Here is a 22,382-nt window from a genome sequence, read left to right on the forward strand (position 1 = left end):
AACCATAACACGACGACTAGTCTAGTATTCTTTACTCATCTTCATATTCTAAAGCAGAAAAAGTTGATAGAGTAAGATTATTATATTACAGAAATTAGAGAAAAAAATTGGTATTGCTATAAAAAATAGCTCGCAGTCCTCACGAGGAGAGAGAAGATTATTATCATCACCGCCTTAATTCATTTCCGACCACAACAGTGGTATCCAGCCAGCCTGAGATGCGCTCCACAATAGTACCACAGCTTTTCGCTTCTTCGGTTATTGCACATCTTAGAACAACTTTTAACTTAGAAAGTACTCCGCCAATACAAGTAAAATATTTCAAAAGAATAATCGCCTGAAATAATTGTATGTACGAACGAAACGAACGAAATAAGTATCTATTTTCATTTAGGTGCTAAAAATTACGCCAAAAATATCACGCTAGCATCTTTGCTTTGGTGTGCTTTTGCACACTAAAAGTAGAACGTAGCTATAACAATGGGTTATTTTTCAATCTCTCAAATCCAATGACTTCTTCCGCCCAGGGTGAGGTAGAGGTCAGACCCTTACTGACTAAAAACCATCCCGATCCCACTCCTGCTCTTCGAGCCGGAGCCCCGGCAACCTGTTAAATCTTCCGTGGTATAAGAATAGGTTACAACCTAATCCTATATTACTTATTACTTATTTTTTATGCTAATATTATACACACTATATTAAGTACTTATAATATTGTATCATTAGATCAGTCTGAATAAACAGTAACTGTTTTATAAACCGTATTGCATGTGTAAGGTATAGGTGTAGCGGATGAAAAAAAAGAACTTTTTCCGGGTAACTCTCTTTATAAACTATAGGCAGATATATTGTCGAATATACTAAACTTTTTACACAGTATTTCACCAATGATGTCCCCACGCTCCGGCATGGCCCAAATGACCCAGAGCCAGAGGAGCGACTGGTGCACGCCAGCCGAGGTGTGCAGCTGCGGGAACGGCAAGGTGCGCAGGTGCTAGGGCGGGCACGTCGATGCGGGCCGCATGCGACCACGCCGCGCCAAGGAACGGAGCTGAACGCTTGCCTAATAGGTGACCGTGCGCTGCATTAGCGTGGTCGACAGCCCTGGCGGTGTAGTGTACGGCGCGGTCGGCGTTCACACTCAGGGTATCAAGAGGCCTGCCATCTTGAGCCAAAATGCTGGCGGGCTGGCCAGGTGCTAGCGATACGGGTCCTCTGTAGTTGTGGGCAGCACCACCAAGAGGCGCGGCAACCACTGCAGGACCGGCGACACCGACGGCGGGAGCGTGAGCAACAGGCGCAGCTAACACAGGCGCAGCAACGGGCGCCACCACGGGGCCAGCCAAGTGAGCGCCCAGTCCCCAAGGAGCTCCCAGGCCCAAACCGAGATGACCGAATCCGAGACCGAGCGGGCCGAGACCACTGGGTTTGGCGGCCGCCAGGGCCAGCACGCAGGACAACACCACCAGCTTGTACATTGTGGTCTGTGTTGTTTTCTAAACAGAGAGCAACTGTTATTCTTACCCTCTTAACTTTAGCTTATATACCAATCAATTTCGTAGGCGTACCTATTCCAGATACCTTTGTGACGTCAGCAAATATGCAGCTAGGCGTTGGCTGTAGGTCGCCGGTGGATAGAAAAGGACCATGGGGCGGTGCAGGCGCCAAAAGCAATGTCCAATGCGGTTTTACAGATAATGCTAATTTCAACTCTAAGCAAATCAGAATACATTTGAAAATGACTTCAGAGTCACATTACTTCCCTGTTCACCTTGAACATTGATAAAGGGCCGTTCACTTGAAGTGATTACCCGCGTCGATGTGCAAAAATTCTAAATTACCCCCCTTGTACTGCGTAATAATAATTATGTACGCGCACGTAATAGATGATCTCAATTAACTCGTGTCTTCGTAACATCATAAATAACATTTTTGGTTCTGTGAGTAAAGCGAATAATTATGATGGCAATGTGTCAATGACTTCTTACTTTAATTTGTAGGCTCATTTTAATTTAAATGTAAAATATTTCGTGTAAAATATAATTTGCTTCATAAACGAACAACTTTGACTATGAGATTTACGACTACGAAACTAATTTTGCGAATCGGAGGAAAATCTGAAGTTATTATGAGGAATGGAAATGGAATATAATTTACATTGTATCGGTACTCACGTAAGTAAATTACCTACCATTAAATAATTTGTATCGACTACATACAAAAACACGATTATGAATGTCCAATGGATGCTCAGTGGAATCTACTAGGTACAAACAAGAAACGCAATGAAGCGTCCCTCTAATGAAAAGAGAAGATGGTACGTAAAGATTGAACATTATTGTCAATATAACAATTAGGTACAATAAAGACAAACATAGTTTGTTAAATCCACTATTGTTTTCAAACACTACCGTGTTTGTTTATCATTAAATGGTACCCATTACCCATTGAACGGAAAATACTGAGATCTAATTTCTCATTAAAGCTACCGAAAGAAAACTGTTGAAGGCAAATCCTCCGCTAAACGTTAGTCACCAGTGACCAACGTGACGGTTAACGTATGTTAAGTTTAAACTGACACAGAGTACCTGTTATAAAAAATCGCCTTTCTTCAAACAAATGAATGCTGACACACTACCGAATTTTAGAAAGACTGTTGTGGGATTATTGAGCGATCATGGTGATCATACTGGTCATACAGCTGATATATAATTGTTTTTTATCGCACTGATCATACTGGTCTTACAGCTGACATATAATTGTTATTTAATTTAATTTTAATTTTTATATTATTTTATTTATAAATTTCATTTCTATATATGTGTGCAAATCTTTATTTAGGAATAATTTAAAATTCTTAAATTAATTCCTTTTTTTTTCATAATTTTTTCTTGTATTTTTTGTTGAATTTGGTTTTTGGTTCATTTGTATCATTTGTGTTATTTATTCTTAGTTATCTTAACCATGTATAATTTTGCGGGTATGTTAATATTGTTTTGTTTGAATGTGTTTTATTTTATTTTATTTTCAAATTGTATTTTATTTTTAATTTTTTTTTCCTATTAACTGAGAACAGTGTCACCATTATGTTGTCCTACAGTGCATGTTGTGACACCTTAAAATGTTGTGCATTTAAATTTATTATTATGTAAGTGTTTAGATATAAGTCCTAATGTAACAACTACTGGTTGTCCTAATAAATAAATAAATAAGTAAACTTTAACTGTGATACTCTTTGTTTAGTAGTTTACAATGTTAATGTTCTAAAGTGTCAATGACCGAAAATGTTGATAAAAACAGACACCTTTTCATCTAATGAAACACCCATTAGAGTTTGCCAAATCATTAAAACGGCATCTGGCGTTTTAAGGGCTGCTAAAATATGGAACTTATTTCATTTTATGTAAACCTTTTATTAGGCTTTGACATTTTATTATGAAACAACAACTGTTAAATTTTCTAATGTAATTGGTTTATAAGACCATTTTGTCATATAAGATGTATTTTCATTTTTCGACAAGCAAACTACGCAACATGACGCTAAGCTTTCGTCTTCATAAATTTCTTCATAATCAAATCAACAACCCACGACAGACCACTACTGGATATGTCTATGAGTCCCCATTACATTAGCGGGGGTTTCTCATAATCTCCACGATCTTAGTGGATTAGGGATCGCAGTAGAAAAGGTTAAGGTTCACCAGAGAACAGAGACCGCTGTCCCTCGGTCTATACACACCTGTAGCCTACATGTAGGTTACTGGCAGTAGACAGCCCTAAACCAAGTCAGCGGACGATTATAAAGAACAAATTAAGCACAAAAAATGTTTTTAAAGGTGAATTTTAAAACTGTATCGTTCAACGCTCCCCAACTCGCCCCAAATTACAGCCCTTTCATCGCACACAGTATTTGTAAAGAAAATTAATAAATAAACAAATACAGGGCACATCAATGTCAGGATTCTTTTATACACTTAAACTATTGTAGTTTTCTAAGCATTTAAGTGCTGTGATTATTAATTTTATGGAAAGGATTTTCTATACACTTTCGGAAGATTAATTAATTTCGTCTCATTATTTGGCAGTAACCTTCCTATAGGTGAACCTACAAAAACTAACCTGTCATAGCTCAACTGGGGCAGACAAAGTTCTAAGTATGCAACTTTCTCTCTAATAATTCCTCTTCAATTTTCAAGAAGCAGAAGAATTTGAGAGACAGAGCAGTGGTAGGAGGGAGGCCTTTGCCCTACAGTGGGACGATCACGGCTTAAATAAAATAAAAAAATATTTCTATATTTAGTAGTACAGCACACAATATCTAATACATAGATCGGATCCTAAAAACATTTGTAAGATTAGCATCCACTGGCCATGACCCCACTACTCATATAAACATCTCCTAAGAATATCAAAAGAACAGTTATTTATAAACAATGCATATTCATCTTCAAGCAATGAACACATGAACTTGACATCGCGTGCAGTCACGAGAGTGTGACGTACGAACCGGTTGTATGCCCATGCGCAGCTCTTACGTACACCTCACATACACACACACGGACTATGTTACACATACACACATGAGTAACGAGTTTCGTTCATGTTTTTGCCCCTATAGCGTGACCTTGGATCTTGGCCTTGTTTTCAAACGAAATTGAAATCAAGGATGATTTCAATGAAAGAAATTATGAAACGTGTTTCTTTTTTTGTTTGAGGTGTAATGTATATGTACAATATACTACATTTGTTTTGTTTTATATCTAAGTCTAGCTGTTTGTCATTAGGGTTATAAGTATTAGAGTTTGACCCTTTTTTAGGTTGGAATATAATTCAATGACTTCTCCCGTATTGGGCGAAGCGAAAGAGAGTGTCAGACTCTTAATGCCTAAAAACCACTCTGTTCCTACTCCTGCTTGTCAAGCTGGAGCCCCGATAACCCGCTAGGTAAACCGTATGTAGCTCTGGATCAAAGTTTTAACATTTTGTCAGTTTTCGTTGTGAAAATTCTCAACGAAAAGGCGTCTGAAAAAAGTTCAACTTCTTATATTTTCCTATCATTCAGTTTGTGTTTACAATAATCATACTTATATCTTCTGTCTTCATTTCTATAGGATTTCTATATGATTAAAGTTGATAACAACTTCATAAAACTTCGTAAAGTTCGGAAGGTAAGGTAAGATCTTATATTCCGTTTCGACAGATGACAACTCGGCCGTAGTTTTAATTAATATAAAGTACTTGTTTTACCGTTACCGACGCTTATACGCCTGCATCTCCATTGATTAAGCGGGCGCGATTATTTATAATTATATTTATGTGTTAATACCAATCATGGGATCGCAGAAGGCCTATAATATAAACTTACTTCTTTGAGATTCTTACTTGAAGTAAATATATGATATTATTTGAAGTAAATATTAAGATGTTTATGTACCTTTTGGTTTGTAAACATTTTTTTTCTTTAGACTATGGGGTCTAAATTCGCGTTTCCTTTGCGTATTGTTTGAATGTGCGCATTCCAAAATTCTTGGTACCAGTATGATGTCTGAACGAAGGCAAGGTAGCGGCATTATCAACATCTATAAGTGGCCACTGCTGACCAAAGGCGTCTTTTCACATGGAGAAGGTTTGAGCATTAATCACCTCTCTTGCTTAATACGGGATGGCGATTTCGAACTCTTTATTAGAAACTAAAAGTTTACAATTAGAAATTCACTATATGTTAGTGTTGAAATTAGAATATTGGGGGAAAATTACCGAAACTTTTATGATCCCTATCTGGTTTCATGTTAAACTAAATTCCTTGAAATATAAACTATTCAAGTTAAGTTTAACTAAGGTTAGATACATAACATAGACTTAGAACTTGGTACCTTGATAGTGCCGAGGCGGGAAGTAAGGGTGGGGCAGCTGATGTAATGGAAAGTCATATTACATCAGTTTATTACTTAACTAATAGGTAGGTACCTTATTAATAACTTTGATCTTATCATAGTTTGTTGTTATTTTGTGTCTATTTCTATTTACGTCTGATTGGGGCGGATGGAAAAAGAAGTCATTGTATCGACCGAAAATAACGTATAATAGTGAACCTAACTGACATTTTTCCTCTTGAAAATATCAGCCAAAAGTGAGATGTTTTACATAAGAAACCACTTGATGGATGGGTTCAATTACTTGTACTTCAATCGTCCAGTTTGACGCTTACATTTACTACAAACTACACTCATACTGGACCCGGGTACGTCCTAAAACTGCGACCAGCCACCGAGGAATGGGCAGCAGCATTCTCAAAATTTATCGGTGACCTAACTGCGATCCCCAAGCCGCCTGCCAAGCGTGGGGATTATGGCAACCCCCCCCCTTTCACTATGAGCGACAACAAAATTACACGGCCCCCAGTCCCCGGCAGCTCCGCTATTCCTGATCTAGGTAGCGGATCAGGTAACGGCGGAGCAGGGGGTGCTAAGAATCCCCGGCAGAGAAAGCGCTACCACCCCCGACGAACTTTGGCCCTGGCAACGCACAACATCCGCACACTGCGGACTGATGAGAAGATTGTCGAGCTGGAGGAAGAATTGAGCAAAATGCGGTGGGACATCTTGGGACTATCTGAAATCCGAAGAGAGGGTCAGGATACGATAATCCTAGATTCCGGCAACTTGCTCTTCTTCCGGGAAGGAGACAGTAAATCCCAGGGTGGTGTCGGATTTCTCGTCCGCAAGTCTCTCGTCAACAACGTGTGTGAGGTCGACAGTGTGTCGAACAGGGTAGCGTACCTTATACTCAGAATATCTAACCGGTATTCGCTGAAGGTCATACAGGTATATGCGCCGACCTCGACACATTGTGACGACGAAGTAGAGGCTCTGTATGAGGAAATTTCAAAAGCCATACACTCCTCCGAAACACACTTCACCGTTGTGATGGGGGATTTCAATGCAAAGGTGGGCACACGGAATAGCGATGAGTTGAGAATAGGGCCATTGGGATATGGGCAGCGAAACCATCGGGGCCAGCGGCTGGTCGACTTTATGGAGAGGGAGAGACTCTATTTGATGAACTCCTTCTTCCAGAAGCGACCGGCCAAGAAGTGGACATGGATAAGCCCTGATGGTTCTACCAAAAATGAGATCGACTTCATCATGGCGACCGAAAGACGTATATTCAGTGATGTCTCTGTGATAGCGAAGGTGAAAACCGGTAGCGATCACCGTATTGTCAGGGGCACACTGAACATCAATGTAAAACTAGAGCGGTCACGCCTGGTGAAGTCCACGCTCCGCCCTGGACGTGCCCAGATCCAAGACCCCGAGCAGTTCCAACTCCAACTGCAAAATCGCTTCCAGTGTCTAGCTGATTGTGGAAACGTGGACGAGATAAATAATGGGTTGGTGGAAACTGTCCGAGCAGTGGGGTCAGACTTCTTCAAGACCCCCGCCGAAACAGGCCCCAAAAGCTCTCCGACGGAACCTTAAAACTTCTTAAGGATCGTAGCGAGATGAGGCTGCAGTCTTCAGACGATATGTCTGAATACGGCAAGCTCAATAGACGAATCTCGAAATACATGCGACGTGACCTGCGGGCCTATAACGCCGCAAGAGTCAGAGACTTAATTGAGCGAAACAAGGGCTCAAAAGTCTTCGCAAAGAATTCGTCTGTTGGGCAAAGCCAAATGACGAGGCTGAAGACCGAGGATGGCAGCGTCATCTCGTCGAAGTCCGAGATCCTCGGAGAGCTCGAGAGGTTTTACGGACAGTTATACACCTCAACACGGCAACCCATCGTCGGTACAGCTCGGGACCCAAGAGCTAAACTGACGCGGCACTACACTGAGGATATCCCAGACATCAGCCTGTACGAGATTAGGATGGCTCTCAAACAGCTTAAAAACAACAAGGCGCCGGGCGATGACGGAATCACGTCGGAACTTCTGCGAGCGGGTGGAAAACCGATACTTTTAGTCCTCCAGAAGCTATTCAATTCCGTCATACTCGAGGGAACCACGCCGGCAGCATGGCAACGGAGTGTGGTGGTTCTGTTCTTTAAAAAAGGCGACAACTGTCTGCTAAAGAACTACAGACCTATCTCACTTCTGAGCCATGTGTATAAGCTGTTTTCGAGGGTCATCACGAACCGTCTCGAACGCAGGCTTGATGACTTCCAGCCTCCCGAACAAGCCGGATTCCGAAAAGGTTTCAGTACCATAGACCACATTCATACGCTGCGGCAGGTTATACAGAAGACCGAGGAATATAACTTGCCACTATGCTTGGCGTTTGTGGACTATGAGAAAGCCTTCGATTCAATCGAAACCTGGGCGGTGCTGCAGTCTCTCCAGCGGTGCCACATCGACTATAGATACATCGAGGTTTTGAAGTGTTTGTATAACAACGCCACCATGCGCATCCGACTCCAGGAAGAGACTACGAGGCCAATCCAGTTGCGGAAGGGCGTGAGACAGGGAGACGTTATATCTCCGAAACTGTTCACGAACGCACTGGAGGACGTTTTTAAGCTCTTGGACTGGAGCGGACGCGGCATCAACATTAATGGCGAATACATCACTCATCTCCGTTTCGCCGATGACATAGTCGTAATGGCAGAGTCGCTGGAAGAGCTGAACACCATGCTCAGCGACCTCAATACCGTTTCCCAACAGGTGGGCCTTAAAATGAACATGGACAAGACGAAAATCATGTCAAATGTCCATGTTGCACCTATACCGGTTGTCGTTGGGAACGATATACTCGAAGTTGTAGACCACTACACATACCTGGGTCAGATCATCCAGCTAGGTAGGTCCAACTTCGAGAAAGAGGTCGCTCGAAGAATCCAACTCGGATGGGCAGCATTTGGGAAGTTGCATGAAGTCTTCTCGTCAAAAATCCCGCAGTGTCTGAAGACCAGGATGTACAACCAGTGTGTGTTGCCAGTGATGACGTACGGTACCGAGACATGGTCCCTAACTGCTGGCCTTTTAGAAAGGCTCAGAGTCGCCCAGCGCGCGATGGAGAGAGCTATGCTCGGAGTATCTTTGCGCGACAAAATCCGAAATATGGAAATTCGCCAAAGAACAAGAGTTACAGACATAGCTCTCAAAATATGCAGGCTGAAGTGGCAATGGGCAGGCCACGTCGCTCGGAGGACTGATGGCCGCTGGGCCAGGAAGGTGACTGAGTGGCGACCGCGGACCGGAAGACGCAGCGTGGGCAGACCTCCCACTAGGTGGACCGACGACATCGTCAGAGTGGCGGGGAGCCAGTGGATGCAGGTGGCGGCTTGTCGTTCTACGTGGAGGACCAAGGGCGAGGCCTTTGTTCAGCAGTGGACGTCTCTCGGCTGATGATGATGATGATGACACTCATACTAATAGTTCAGTACTCCTGTCCAGGAAATAACAGAATTATGTCAGATAAAAGCAATAAAAAAAAAATGATAAAAACCTAACTATAGCTATAGCCTCTATAGAAAACAAAACTCTCTTGAAGACCGCTATCATTCGCCTCCGCTTCTCTCGTAACACTGCTTTAAGAATCCAACGTACTGCGAAATTTTAATTAGTTATACTCCGGAACAGACAAACGTTCGGGACCATTGCCTCGATTAAAACTGCCAAAAGAGAACAAAGTTCAACGACCTCACCTCCAATGAAAATGAATACCACTACCTCTAGGTACTGGTAAATATGTATATCCTGCAACCAGCCTCTGTGCAATTGTAAGAGAATATTAATAGGAACTACTATCTCGGAACTGATTTATCAAATTATGCGGAAAGCAAGATCTTGCTTGGCTTGTGCTGCGGTAAGCGTAGGATTTCTTGAGGCAAGTTCGAAGTAAATAGCACATTAGCATTAGCATTCACAGTAAGGCTATAGTGTCGTAGTGTCTTCGATCAACAATACCAACTAGATAACGGGTCACGTACAAAATCAAAGCCAAATGGTGTCCGCGTGAATTTATACCTATATAGCTGCATTTGTTTTTAACGTACTAAGAGAAAAGTTTTAAAACAGTTTTAAGTCTAACCTAATTTCAACCATCGCACCTAGTAATAAAGTCACAAATTTTCAAAATATTATCTTACACTTACTATCTTTCGTAACAAAAGCAATAAACCTATTCAGTCACTTAGAAATGAAAAGACATAAGTCAAATAACATTAAGTGTAAAACCAACTTTAAGGAGCAACAAATAAAGTACGATTTCCGGTCACGGCCTTGTGAGCTACAGCGTTTTGTTTCGTGTCAGTTTGCTTTGTCGAATATTACTACAGGAGGTATGGAGTCGCGTTCAACACTAAAAGAATTTATAATATGAACGTAAAAGTTTAGTTAAAATTATGTATGTTGTTATGTTAGGCACTGCTGTTTTAACCAATCGACGGCGGTTAGTATTTCCGGATATATCCGATTTATCAAAGTGATCTGAACATATGACCGAATTCTTAGCTGGCTTATAAAAGTTATCTTCTCTTTCTCTGGCGACAATCGAGACCCATTCTGCACACGTAAACGGATTGCTAGGAAAACTAAAAAAAATAGAAATAAGTAACTATCTAATGAGAGTTCAAAAAACAGACACAAAAGTAGCATTAACCTATTTAAAGGTTCTAGTAACAAATTATTTTAAATTATTACCTACAACATAAATCTACTCCATGCGTCTACTGTTCTGTTACACAAACGTTTGGCCACGTATTGGCCGATCTTGGCCAAACGTTTGTAGCGGTGATTTAAAATCGGTAATTTTGTTCATAATTAAATATTATTTGTTAGTTTAAAAATTATAATATAACTTAATTTATATGTTCTTACCGAAAGTAAGACACCCCGGCTGATGAATTGCTTTTGCGGGCATTATTTTTGCAACTCTTGAATACACATTGCGGCATTGTGAAACGTGTTTACATTGGCCGTGTTACAAGTGAACTAAACAAAATAAGAGCTCACGTCTCAAGTGAGCTGTTATTTATCGAGACGTATTTTTGCGCCGACCCGATATCTAGTTGGTATTGTTGATCGAAGCGTAGTGTAGTCGTAGTGACATAAGCGAATATGAGAAACCCATATTTTATATACCAACTAAAACTAAGCAACGTTACGTCTTTTATTCCCGAAGGGGTAGGCAGAGGTGCTCATTACAACACGTAATGCCGCTATACAATGTACACTCACTTTTCACCATTTGTGTTAGAAATCCCATATAATAGGGGGTGAGAAGAGAACAGAAACCCAACTAAAACTAAAAGAACTGAATAGCATATTACATGATCCAACGTAAGACAAAGAAAGATCCGTGTCGATCAGGCGAATGGCGTCATATGATCTAACGTAGATCAAATTTACATAATACAACATGTATTTAGTTTGAAACTACATAATATGGAGCAATGTCGAGTAAACTGTTTGTTTATACAATATCTAGGAATTATTTATTGTTGGTATTATCTAATTACTACATAACACCAAAGTTATGTTATGTTTGTTAACAATTGTTAACTCAGTCTTCTGCCTGAGGCGTCTTCTACAAGTTATTATTTATTAGTAAACAAATCCACAGTTTGTGAGACGTTCAACCCTGAACTATCTGTGTAAATGCTACTCTATGGATCGATGATTGCCCCCGAGAGAGGCTTAACAGACCTTTTGGTACACGTTTTATTAGTTTGTGTATCTTTCTTACTGGAATACTAACTTCATGAATGTAAAGATATTCGGGTTTCCAGTCCATTTTCAGTAAAATATGCGAATTGTAATTTTGGGTCGCCTATTACATAGAACTCCTAAACATAACTAGTCATGCTTGCTACATGTTCAAAATTCTGGTTCATTTTTTTTGGTCGATATTATTTTTATCTTTTCCTTCTTCTTTTCTTATTTTTATTAACCCCAATCAAAAATTCCCAGAGAATATATATAAAACTGCTGTATCATTGACCAACATGTACCTAACTGCGCATGTAGTTATTATCCAATCAGTGTTTATAATTACAGTGTACGCTAAAAAAAAATCAACATTGAATAAACCGAAGCAAGGCCTTCGGTAAACGAATAGCATTCCACGTCGCCATGACTGGGAGCCATTCTTCTAACAACTATCTTACATAATTAGCATAGATTTAACCCACTTTGTTGTACAAACAAACACTATAATTTCGTGACTTATTAATTACAATGTCGGCCGCTTTTGAGTTGAGAAGCGACATGTTTGTTTAAATAAATAACTATTTGGAATACAGACTGATGATTAAATTTTGCACCTGTACGAACTGTATCGTCCGCTGCATTGATCGCGCTCTCATCTAGGAAACAAAAAGTGGTCTAAAATAAAATCTGGTAACGTACGACCATAGGTATACCTGTTAGCAATATGTGTATAATCTACAGATTTATATCATTATATCCAAGTCGAATATAAGTATTAAGCAACTCGACCTTCTAAGGTCGAATTCTGTTGGTTGAATTTGAAGTAACTCAGAGATTCTTGTCATCAGCAAATAGGCTTCCTCGAAGATCAAACACTGACTATTATCTTTATGGATAATCATAAGGCTGAAAGTATAACAAAGAGTTAGTAAAAAATATTAAAAATTCAGATATTACAGTAATGATTGAATCACAACCTTACTTCATCTTAATTACAGGACATTGATCAGTATTAAAATCAATTACAAATCCAATCAACGTTGAATTAATACATACAATTTTACATAAATATTCTGCTCATTTACTCGTACATAGACACACACACACTCAAATAATAGTAACACAGAAAAACCCTGTGACATTGATACCTTAAAAAAAAATATTGCTTTAATTTCACAGTAATGGTAACTGTTCCAGCCTTAGTACACTTGAAAATGAGTCCTTTGCCCCTCCATTAAAGACAATAATAATGTACATAATAGCATAATCGCACAATAACGCCCTCAAAGCATTTCCACGGAATCCCGAAGATAAACAACCATTTCGCGATTGCTCGTATTGACCAAAGATCCATAATATGTGATGTAACGACCTGTGTTTTGATTATCCGAAGATTTCTGGGAACACACTCGATCCTGCCCTCAGTTTGTACATAACGAACTATTGTGCTACTATTATCTAATCATTATGATAGGTAGCAGATTATCATCATAGTGTAACTGTCTGTGAACTTCGTACTGGCTCATTACCAGTTCAATGACAAGACAGGACTGAAGGACAATTTTCTTATACGCTGACCTCATATTTAGTATGAACTAAATTATTTTCCGATATAATTATCATAAGGTTATAGTGTGCTTTCTTAGTATTAGAATTATTTATGAAGCTCACAGTTAGGCGGCAATTGACCACAGCCTATGGAACTAAAAGCACCTCTGATAATTGATTAATATGTATTATATTGCTTTCAATCATCATCAAGCGAGTTAGTGGCCAAACGCTAACCAATAAGTAAAAAAAAAAAATCTGCCGGTTTCTGTCCACAGCTGCACATACGCTACTTCAATAGCACGCCACTGAAGTTTCCTTCGACATATGAGGCAAGCTAATAGTTCACACCTTAAAAATATAATAAAAATTCGATCCCTAGAATATGCAATCACCTCACATCTACTTAGCAAATACGATTGCGAGTTAAATAGCATTTAAATGATTTACTTAGTCAAACATTCGATGTCCAAAGCACTCGATCACAAATAATTTAGTAGTGACAACAATCGAATCGTAAAGTTCGAGAGCTGGACTCGTTTTGCGGGGGTAGGCGAGTTCATGTTGGCTTATGCTGTAAGGGCCTGTTTAAACTGTTCATTTTAAATATTTGCGACTTTTTTCAATCGAAAGTTGCATCGTATTTACTATTTAGAATAGAATAGTTTATTTTACTTTGCAAAACTAGGCTTTAGTATTAGATAGATGTTAAATATTTTAAACATAAACTTTTTAAAATTTTAATATCCTAAACCACTTTTTCGCTAGTCCCAAAATTATATAGCTTGCTCGGAATATCTTGGTGTCTAGTAGTTCTCTAAAATGCTTCATTAATTACAATCTTATTAAGATAGAAATTTTTGGTTCCATCAATAACATAATAGGATTGAGAGATATTTCGATTTTGATATTATCAATTGTCCTGGATAGTCTGAAATTCGATTAGTGTCAAAATTTTATATGGATTATGAACGTTAACGTCTTCAAACTAACAGACACAGTCATTGTAACTCTATGGAGCCACGAAAACGAAAAATATCGATACAACAGTGGGAAAAAATTAATCGGCGAAAAATTAGTCTCAATACATTTATTTTTTAAACGTTGCCACACACTAAGATTTTCTCCTGTGTCGTGGGTGCGTTTACAATCATACTCAACATGTCACACCTAGACGAAACAACAATTTGAGGGTCATACAAAGAGTTGCTTCGTACGGAAATCGAACCCACTACGCCTTGCGCGGCAGCCGATTGCCCAGCCTGTGACAACCGTGCAGTCAAAATAGCCACATTGAAAATAAAGTCGACTAAACGTCAAGTAATTTTACTTCAATTGTAATATGTACTGTTGCTGCAGGTCGCAGTTGCATGAATTGTCCATTGTGTTGTTGCCTTTACTACCTGTGTTGTCGTTGATCGCCTTGATCTAGTAAAGTTGCCAACGCGACTAACTGTAGCACATAAAAATGTCAAGAAATACAGTTTGCGGTTAATGTGCAATATGATTAAATTTAAATCAGGAAACTTATACCTTTGTTTATTATATTTCAATTAAGTTAAAAATAGTTTATAACAATTGAAATGTTTAACTCAAACACTTAATGGGCTGATAAATAACAATAAGTACTTTATTTACTCGTTCATAACTGAAATAAAGGCTTCGTTGCGTTATCTGCATAAGTGAAGTTTCCAGGTACCTACATAGGTATTTTTAATGTTCGCTCATCATTAGCTCTTTAGTAATTTAAGACATGAGACCGTACCATACAAAATTACTTTTATAATTATGAATAATAAACATCTGCTTTTATTTTAGCTTATAAATCCTTATCAAAGTTACCTAAAATCTACTTATTTAGTCTTAGTGTATAAGTGTAAAATCGTGTCTTAGTAAAAGTTAAATATAGTTAATGTGGCCGTAATAAGTAAGTTGTCATGACGTGTATACGCGTCACGTCTCACCGGCCTTTGTATAAACTGTTTCCCTTTAGGAAATATCACTAGCGGCCTCCTATGACACGGGAGTGTAACATTTTGTCAACAAATGGACTTGCACAGTTCGTTCTTTTGTATTTAATACTTTTATACCATCCTGAAAAACTAAAAAATCTAGTGATGCCAGAAATAACCTGATACGTCGACATTATAAAATTACTTATTCGCAATTTACTTGTAACCGAGTTTTATTAAGAAACCTTCAAAATTTACGTTTTGGTTACATAACTAACACAATTAGATAAAAAAGTAGACAAATATTTCACCACTACCACGCAAGATCGAAATCAGCCATAAAAATAACCTTGAACTTTTCAAAAAGAGGGCTACTCAAAGCGTCTACCGCTCACATATTAATAAAACAGCTTTATTACAAGAGAATTTATAAGAAGCTGTTATCGCTTCTTTATCTGCAGGCGCCGACGCGCTATGGCGATAAATTGCGCTTGATATCAACATCGAACATTGAATGTTTGCCTTATACGGGGGATTGCTTTATGCTACACTTCGGTGTAACAGCGGGACGCCTTTATGCAAACGTGAGCGGTATAACGTATTGTTCGAATGAAAATGGCGACGTGGACTTATCAGATCGCTCCAGTTTACCACAAAGGTATACCTAACTATTGTGCAGTACGCGCCCACGTCGCGTCCACTGCTTCTATTCTCTTCGAGTAGGACAATAAAACTTAATGTTACATGTTTATCGCTATTAAGACATGATTCTTTGTTTCTGATGGCCCTGTGATTTTGGCCACGTATAAATCTTGATGCAAGCCAAAGTACGTGATGGAATACATATAATAGAATACGAGTGTAAGTTGTAATTATCTTCTCATGATCTGATACAATCACTCTCGTACAACCAGAAAAAGATTATGACCTGAACACCACAAAACTTATTATCTTTTTTATATAGATATACATTAAAATAGTTTTGTTTTTCACGAACTCGAGCCCGTGCCCTTGTCCTACGATTAGTTACAGTTTTAAAGTCAATAATACTTATTATAGAAACTTCGACGTAATCAGTGTACATACATAGAAAAAAATATACCGGCCGAATTGGGAACCACCTTCTTTTTAGGAAGTCAGTTAAAGACATGCAAGGGACTGCATAATACTTAATTAAATCTCCATCAAGCGTACAATAGAATTACAAAATCATTTTTAAATTAAGTTTACCTGGTCAGTTATTAGTTCCTAATCATAAATCTAGCTCACCTTATTGCCGTAAGTATCAGCTAAATGACTAAACCAGATTGTTAATAGATTCGCGATACCTACAAATTCTATTGTTTATTAGAAACAGTGATATAATAAATTATATTGCGGCGTGATCTAGATATATTTTATGACTAGTTCCGCATTTATTTTAAGATATTAACTAATAGAAGGTATATCGTTATACCAATCAACTTTTAGTGAATGTTTTAGATATTATTCGTTTCATAAACGAATGCTAGTCATCACAACAAGTTGCATTTAATTCCTTGAAATAATTAATACTGTTTTTTTTTTCTAATCCCAGTAAGCGAACCCTTTCTCTTTATCTCTTGAAAAATCTCTTGATTAACGGTGAATTTTTCGTTATAATTTGGTTTTGTGTTGCACCTCTGCTGCGTGAGCATTTAATTGCGTATTGCATGCTGAAAATACATTTACAAGCGGAATAAAAACTAAAAAAATATTGTATTGTTAGTGTAGCATAGATTTCCGCAAAGTAACGCCTGATTCTATTCTTGTATATCTATTATAATTTGTAAAACAAAAAATCGTTACACATTATGTTACTTTCATATTTTTATACAAAACTCACAACCTGAAATAAACAGTCAACTTTGGCCTCCTTATACAATATTAATATGTTATGGACATTGGAAAATAGTTTATCACAACACAAACATCATTACCAATTTGATTGAATAATAATAGAGAAATTGTGCGTCATTGTATCAATCAAACGTATTTCATAAACATCACATTATCTAATGACGTAATTTCCTTAAGAAATAAACAGTAAAGAAATTTCACCAAAAATATTCCGAATATCCGTATTATTGCTCGGTTGGTGCGGTGGTGGTTCGATTCTGACACAGAGCAACTCTTTGTGTAATCCAAAAATTGTTGTTTCAGACCTGGGTGCCATGTGTATGTGAACTTGTTTGTTTATAAACGCACCCACGACACAGGAGAAACTTCTAATGTTCGGGAATGTGTTTTTTTTTTTAAACTAATAAATAATTACTTTGCCGTATCCATTCGATATACAATACTTATATAAAAACAATCACCGCACAGGGTATAATTATAGGTTTACTATACTTAAGAAAAACTTGATATACCTAACTATTATGTACTTTTTATACCTTACTAAAGTCACGCATCAAGCTCGAAAAACAGTGCCAAACTGCACAATGCACTAATTTGTAAAACAGAAGCGATTCGAGCCCAGTATTGCGACCGTAATAAGAGATAATAGTCCTACTTTCAACATTGCATTAAAAAACTGAGTACATAATAATACGCAACTACCTCTAAAATGTGCCCGTAGACAATGATTAATGTCGCTGTAGAATAAACGGATCGGTGAGACTTCATACAAATATTTCGTTAGCTACTTTAATTTGTCAGAAATATAAAAATAGAAAATAAAGTCAAAGTCAAAATTATTTATTTAAAATAAACCGGTAAGGCACTTTGGAACATCAAAGCAAATATTACAATATTTAAATAAAGTGTCTGTCTGTCGGTCAGTTGACCAACTAGAGAACTCTCTAGTGAAGCTAGTTCCAAGGTAAGATTACTATGTAGAAGAGCAAGCAAGAAACTCCATAGGTTACTCTATTTTCCAGTATAAGAAATATTAGTCGGTAAACCACAATCTAAGCATACAAAAAATAATAATTAAATAACAAGTACTTTGAATACGTCAATTTATGCATACCATTACTGAACTTGTGGCGACATATGACAGAAGTACCACATAGACGATCGACGCGCAAATCAACGGATGACGTCATAAATCCTACATCGCATATATTAAGTTTACATGCGGAACTTTACTTCTCTGTTCCGTAAAAACTTTTTGTATGAAGTAGCACAGAATCAAACCACTCTGTATCTGATATTTCACCGGGCAGTCACCGTGGCTGGTACCTACAGAAACACGTCACTCGCTGACATTCAATAAATATTCTTAACTTTATTAATACCATTCCTTCATAATTGTAATACCAATACCTTCCACATCAAATATGGTAGGCCATGTTATTTATTTCAACCAATTACTTTCACTTTTCATTCTTATTTTGTTTTTAGTGACATTTATTAATCTCATACATATATGAGTCCATGTAATTGTTTATAATAAACGAAGGTGTTTATTAAGATGTAAGAAAGTTGTCAATAACTTTAGTGAGGACATATACATAAGATAAAGGCACATATATTTATGAAAATCATCATGTTAAAACCTATTAATTAGATACTAAACGATTAATAAAATGTCTCGTTGGTTACAAGTGCGACTGTGGAAGATGTCTGGAATTATATTCCTAGGTGTATAAAAACTTAAAATCTACTACTAATATAAAAGTTTTTATAATAACTATCGTGAGACATACTAAATTAACTAAAATCACAGTTTACTCACGTACGCAGAAGCAGCGACATCACGCAGCCTACTGTAGTAGTAGTAAATCTTTTCTCCATTAATTTACGTGAGTAAACCCTGATTATAGTTAATATAAAAGTTGTGTAATTTCAAATTCGTCACAATAAATATAAATACATACGTAACTATCGACACTACGAACAATTTAACAATCTTGTCTATGCTAATTTTAAGTTCCTTACCTACCAACCGTCCACTCAGTACCTACCCATATAATTAAATCTATCACCATTTAAACTTTAGAGCCTCCGAGACTACCGCATTTGGCAATCAAATTAAACAGCATTATTATTTCTAACACATTGACTAAAAGCAATTAAAACTAAAGTAGCTGATAAGCAATCTATTCAATCAGTTGGTTACCAAATTGCATAAGACGAGGTTATGAAATTTAATTCTTTAAGTTGCATTATTAACGAAAGCTTCGGAATTAATCGAAGTAGTACAAGAGTGAGTAGTTCAATAGGCTCACCACCTATTACATGGGACTTATAACACAAATGGTGAAAAGTAGGTGTACATTGTATAGTGGCATTATGTGCCATAATGTGCACCTCTGCCTACCCCTTCGGGGATAAAAGACGTGACGTTGCATACAATAGATGAGGTTAAATTAATGACCACACTAAATTTTTCCAAAAGCATTTTAAAACTTTTTTAATTTCTTAATTCTACTAATATTGGTTATTAATTTCGGCTGTACGTTTGTGTCTTTCTTGCACTACTTATATAACTTTATGCATACGTTTTCCTTTTTTTTTAAACTACGTATTAATTAAATTCCTACAAAACATATCTAATTATAGTACTAAACACATACGGCATGGTTTGGAAAGTGGAACAAAAAAACGAACTAAAATTAATGTCCTGCGCGGACGTTATTGCGGTTTAAAAGCAAATTTTACTAGATTTAATATCACCCCATAAACGATCCTTAGTTTCTTACCCAACTTCTAGTAATCTTGAAAGGGACTTCGTGCACTATTGTTACGTAAAGTACATAGAATAATAAAATATCACTCACGTACGGTCTATTACAACGGTAATATTCTTTTGTGTGTGAGATAACTGTTTGTACTTAGAATAGGACACCCATATAAGTAGATTTAAGATCACGTTTGTGTATACCATTCGCAGATGACAAAATAGTCTGTAGATATTTTTACTACCCAAGAAATTGTCTGTAATAAAATATACTATAATATTGATCCTTGAAATTAAAATGAAGTACGATAAAACAAAAATCAACAAAAATGGCGAAAGACTTTGTTTTTTTTATATTTTGTATGGTTGTCTAAATACCAAAGGCGTTACAAGTACGTTGCCGGCATTTTGGGGGTTAGGAATTTAAGGATTATTGGAGAATCAAGGATTTTAAAGGGAACGAAACTCAACGCAAGCTTTGTTCCACGTCGGTTTTCTGTAAGGCCGTGGTATCACTTTGGTCGAGCTGGTCCATTGGGGAAAAGAGCAGGCCCATTCTAAATCAATTGTCAGTATTTTAAAACTCATTTTGGTGCTAGGTATTGAGAGCCATTTTATCAAGGCCGAATCAGATATCAGCGATGATTAATACATATAACGCTCTAATTTGCCGCCAGACTAAGGTCAAATAAGTGAAATAGAACCTTTTTCGTATAAAAAGCTAGCGGCAATGTAGCTCTTAGCATTTCTAGTAAAACCTTTAAAGTCTGAAGATTAGACAAAAATAAGTGTGATTTATATTTATTTAAAGTCTTGAACTTTTTTGAGGGGGTAAATCATCCAATGACTTCTCTCGCCTTAGACGAGGCGAGAGGGAGTTTCAGACTCTTACTAACTAAAAACCACCCCGTTTGTACTCCTGCTTTTCGAGCCGGAGTCCCGTAACCCGCTAGGCAGTCCACAGCTCCGGGTCCGAAAGTCTTGTACATAGAATGTCCGTTTTCCATTAGTATTTTTAGTGTATTGCAATTATAATATTATATTGCAATAGTGATTAGTTGCTCACTAATATAAAGATACAGCTCAATGTTTTAAAATCCGGAACTGACCGCGTGACACCCACTTGTTGACAACTAGCTAGAATTAAAAAGTTTAATAAAAACATTACCTACATCCTTTAAGAAAAACTAAATCGATCAACATTTTGCTTTACATCCTTAATCTATAAATACCGATGCTTAATATATTTTTTGCGACAGTTTTTACTTTAAGAATGACGCTCGTATTTACGCTACTGGAATATCAAGTGAGATTAGCCTTATATAAAATTCAAACACATAATGGTATAGCAATTTAGTGCACTTATATAAATATAGTGCACTACCATTATCTACTTTTTGGTAGTCAATTTTAATAAGAATCAGAAGTCGGTCCACGGTCGAGTAAAAAGTGTGTATTGTGAATGTTTTCCGCATAAAAAGTAATATCTCCTCTTTTTATTTCCTCTAGGATTTTCGGAAGTTTAACAAATATTATTGGGATACTAACATTCTAAGTTCTTTGACATGAGCCTTTTGATTTTATCTACATAGCCTAAAATATAGGCTTCAAACTAGGTACCTACTATTAAAATTTCGAAAAACTAAATCCCTTCGTACTATATCACCTTTGTGTCAACTAAGTCTTAAAAACTCTTTGATATCAGTACAATATTGTACTTTTCATCTCCACTTATTTCAAAACAGATGTGACTTGCACACAAACTTACAGTATGATATAAAAATATGCGTATTTTAAGAGAACGAAATTCATTCAAACAGTGGAGATATATGTACAAACATACATTCAGACATATAATATTAGTCTCGAAAAATAGTAATAAGACAATCATATCCCAGACGAGAGCCAATAATGTGGCGGCACATTGAAACTAAGATTTATGAATACTTACGTGCAATCAAATATATTTTTATCACACTGACATGATTACCACTTCATTAAAAAATATTAAAAATGGAATTCGTGGGTGAACCAGTAAAATATGTTACGCAATTTTGGTTTATGCAAGTATAAAATATGTTTGTCCGACTAGTCAAAATTAATGCTATGCTCATATTTTGTCCTCTCCCCTGTAAAAAATATAGTCATAATGTACATGTGATTAGGATAGATGACTAATTTTAAAACATTAGACACGTATTTTTTATTTTCTTACGAAATAATTTCGAAGATATATTGATTTGAAATATCGCGTGACATCATTTCTAGGTACATTTTATAAGTAGAAATGACGTATTTGCTCCCACTCTTAAACTTTGATTTGTTTTATCTAAGTATTGTTATCATAATATATAACAAAATAAAAAAATATATGTCTTATATTTTTTTCATTACCAAACTGACGGACTAAATAGATTTTTAATTTTCATATCCCGTCATTATCCATATTCTGAGAATTTTATTGAATAAAACAATATAATCACAGAAAATTCCTCTGAATACTTACTATTAATGTTCCAATTTTAATAACAACGTAACTTTTACGCGTAAATTTGAAAACAAAACACAAACATTGTACGATCCCTTT

The 22,382-nt window shown here is 37.0% G+C and overlaps 1 protein-coding gene across 1 annotated transcript; it reads right to left on the minus strand.

The window, feature by feature from the left end:
* Window positions 1-807: 807 nt before the first annotated feature.
* Window positions 808-1,524, minus strand: LOC118272370 (cuticle protein 16.5). The gene has a single exon (XM_035588816.2). It carries the CDS (start codon window positions 1,476-1,478, stop codon window positions 882-884), a length of 597 nt encoding a protein of 198 aa, XP_035444709.1. The 5' UTR covers window positions 1,479-1,524; the 3' UTR covers window positions 808-881.
* Window positions 1,525-22,382: the final 20,858 nt, after the last annotated feature.

Source organism: Spodoptera frugiperda, chromosome 4 (genome assembly GCF_023101765.2).
Source record: "Spodoptera frugiperda isolate SF20-4 chromosome 4, AGI-APGP_CSIRO_Sfru_2.0, whole genome shotgun sequence".
NCBI lineage: Eukaryota > Metazoa > Arthropoda > Insecta > Lepidoptera > Noctuidae > Spodoptera > Spodoptera frugiperda.